Below are 3,279 nucleotides of genomic sequence, written 5' to 3' on the forward strand. Positions count from 1 at the left end.
GCCCTGCGCGCCCCCGGCCAGCCCGGCTCCACGGCGGCCTCCCGGAGCCCGCGGGCCCTCTCCAGCCCTCACCTCACGTCATTCGGATCCCGCCCGGTGAGCTTGCGAATGTTCTCATCCACGTTTTTCAGGCTCTCTTTGGCCTTTTCCAGCTGCTCCTGCAAAGTTCTCACCGCGACCGCCATCTTCCCCCGCCGCAGGGTTCGAGACGGCTCTGCAGGCCTCGCCGGGCCGCGCGCGAGACCCCAGAAGACTGACAGCCGCGCTCCGCCAATCACCGGAGGCGTTACTTTCCGGCCTCAACCACTCGGCCCCCGGAAGGGGGTGCGGAGGCGAGGTCTTGTGACTGTGCGCCAAAGAAAAGTTGGCCAGGCGGCCACCTCCCTCCCCAACTAGCTGCGAGTGGCTGCGTCCGGCTTCTGGCGCAGAAACGGGGTGGGCTTGAAGAATCACCGCTCTCCGGAGCTGTGAGCTGCGCAGGTTTGCTGTTCTGCGCAGTCGAACGCGGAGCTTTCTAGGTTTTTATGCCTACACTGTGGCAGGGCGTGGTGGTGCACGCCTATAATCCCAGCACTCGGGAGGCTGAGGCAGGAGGACTGCTGTGAGTTCTAGGCCAGCGTGGGCTGCATGGTGAGTTCAAGGCCAGTCTGGACCACATAGCGACACCCAGCCTCAAAAATCAAAACAAATAAAAAAACCTATGATGTGACCCGCCTTATATTGTTTTAACCACATAATCACACACCCCCTTCACCTTCCCCTAAGCATTTTCCTTAGGAAGGGGCGCGGCCATTATGTTGGTGCGCATGCCCAGAGGGGCGGGCCCACCGCCCGTGGACTAGATTGGATAGAGCGAAGTAAGGACGAATAGGAAAATTCTATCCTAACGGCTGACCATTGCGGTGACCTGGGTTTTTGTAAATACTCTGAAACGCTTTACATGGCTTATTCTTCAAACTGAAAGCCTACGCAAAATGCTTGTGATTAGCGCTCAAGAAAATTGAGACTGGACAGGTGGAGTTACTGTCTGATCAGACCCTGTGCCAGGCTGTACTAGGAGAAAACAGACTAGACAGCAATGTAATGCTTTAGCCTCTTCATTTGTCTAGAGTTCGTTGGTTTGATAGGACGTCTGGGATAGCAGCCCTGTATGTGGTGTGTGTTTCCTTCAGCTTTTATCATTCTTTTTTTGATATTGGAGATTGAGCCTAGGGTTTCCCACTGAGTTATCACCAACTCTTAATTTTTTTTAATTTACTTTTTAATTTTTTTTTAAAACACGGTCTTACTGTTTAGTCCAGGCTGACCTTGAACTCACTGTGTAGCCCACCTGGCCTCACACTCACAGTGATCCTCCTGCCTCAGCCTCCCCAGTGCTGGGATTCCAAGTGTGTGCCACCACACCCTGCTATTTTCAGTTTAGAAACAGCAACTCTCTAAGTGGTTAAATTGCCCAGTTTGTGTTTAAATTTGTGATTCTCTTGCTACAGTCTCCTGGAGTTCTGAGGTTGAGGCAAGGAGATTAGGGCATGGCAAAGTTAGCTGGACATGACAAAAAAGTGGACATGACCTGTGTTATGAGTTGTGTCTAGATGTCTCCCTGAAGCCTCATGCACTTTCAGATGGGGCTTTTTTGGAGGGTAGCTGAATCTAGAGTTTGTGATCGATTTATGGTCTAATGCTGAGATTAAGGGTGTGAGTGCTACACCTGCCCTACGGTGGGTAGCCAGCAAACAATACAAGGGACAGAAAGAGGCTTGCCTCTCCCTCTTGCTTTTGCTGTTTTCTGCCCACATGAACTGCTGCCCCTCTGCCATGTGTCATCCTGCCTTGAAGCCAGCCGATTATAGACTAGAACCACTACAGGCTGTGAAATGAATAACTTGTAGGTATTGGGTATTTTGCTTCAGCGATGAAAAAAATAATACAACCTGCCAATTAAAAAATCATTCTCATGCATTTTGCAGAACACTTCTTAAAGTGTAGAACACGTCTTAAAGCCCTACACATGGACCCCATCAGAGAGTGCCATTCCTCTAGTGGGCACTCAGCCAGTTTTGGATAGGATGGCCTCAAACTGACAGCCTGAGGAGTGGCAGATATAAAAAGCTGTCAAGGAGCTCTGGACTACTGTGTTCTCTCTTACAATGTAGAATATACTTTTCCTACCTTTATTTGGCCCAAACACACTCTGCAGAGCCTGTTTCTTTTCTTACTTTCAATAAATGTAAAATTTTGCTATTTTTGTGCTTGTTTCATCCAATTCTTTGTTCAAAACAAGAAGAACCTAGCTGGGCATGGTAGCCCATGCCTGTAATCCCAGCACTTGGGAGGCTGAGGTAGGAGATCACTGTGGGTTCAAGGCCAGCCTGAACTGCATAGTGAAACTATCCAAAAAAAAAAGACCCTGTCTCAAAATGAAAAAGGCTGGGAATGTAGCACAGCTGAAGGCCCTCAATTCAATAATCAGTAACAAAAATAATTTCAGGATTTAGTTGGAGCCTGGGGTGTTGGTGCACACCTGTCATCCCTGCACCAGAGATTTAGGCAGGAAGATTGTACTCCTGAGGTGGAACTAGGCTGTACTGTAAACCGAAGTCCAGCCTGGACCACATAGCTGGACCTCGTAGCAAGACCCTATCACACACAGACACAAAAAAATTTAGGTGGAGCTTTTATTTTTACTCTTGACTTGTGACTATGGTTAAGCTGACACAAACATTAGAAGGGACATGTTAAAGAAACTTACAATTATGGAGCATCATTGTAAATCCCTGTCACAGAATGCGAAAAGGTGGGACATTATCATTAACAAATTGAGCAAAGCCTAGTATGTTAATTTGTGGGAAGCAATGAATACTTGGAAGAAAAATTATTTTATGAATTACTGAGAAAAGTAATCACAGGCTACACAGCATGTTTAAAATACAGTGCCATGTGTGGTGGTGCACGCCTATAATCCCAGCAATCAGGAGGCCGAGGCAGGAGGATTGCTGTGAGTTCAAGGCCCACCTGGGCTACAAAGTGAGTGCAAGATCAGCCTGAAGTACATAGGGAAACCCTGTCTCAAAAAGAGAAAGAAAAAAAAAAAAAAATACTGGGAGTAAGGGTGTAGGTTACTGGCAGAGTGCTTGCTTAGTGATGTGCAAGGGGCTAGGTTCAAACCCAACAACACCAAAAAAAAAAAAGGAAAAGAAACATGATGTAACGTGTGCAAGGGGTGAACAAATATATGGTGTATGTTTCAATAAAAAATGTATTCACAGAGCTGGGCATTTT

The 3,279-nt window shown here is 47.5% G+C and overlaps 1 protein-coding gene across 1 annotated transcript in view; it reads right to left on the reverse strand.

Annotated features, from left to right (window-relative positions):
- The window catches only part of Pnn (pinin, desmosome associated protein), a gene marked incomplete in the record, with an annotated part of 8,490 nt that extends 7,917 nt beyond the window's left edge, over nucleotides 1–573 (reverse strand). The window contains 1 exon segment of the mRNA XM_013510356.1: nucleotides 73–573. Coding sequence (XP_013365810.1) covers nucleotides 73–185 — 113 coding nt within the window.
- Nucleotides 574–3,279: the final 2,706 nt, after the last annotated feature.

The sequence above is a fragment of the Chinchilla lanigera genome, unplaced genomic scaffold (genome assembly GCF_000276665.1).
Source record: "Chinchilla lanigera isolate Chin_1 unplaced genomic scaffold, ChiLan1.0 scaffold00008, whole genome shotgun sequence".
Classification (NCBI taxonomy): Eukaryota; Metazoa; Chordata; class Mammalia; order Rodentia; family Chinchillidae; genus Chinchilla; species Chinchilla lanigera.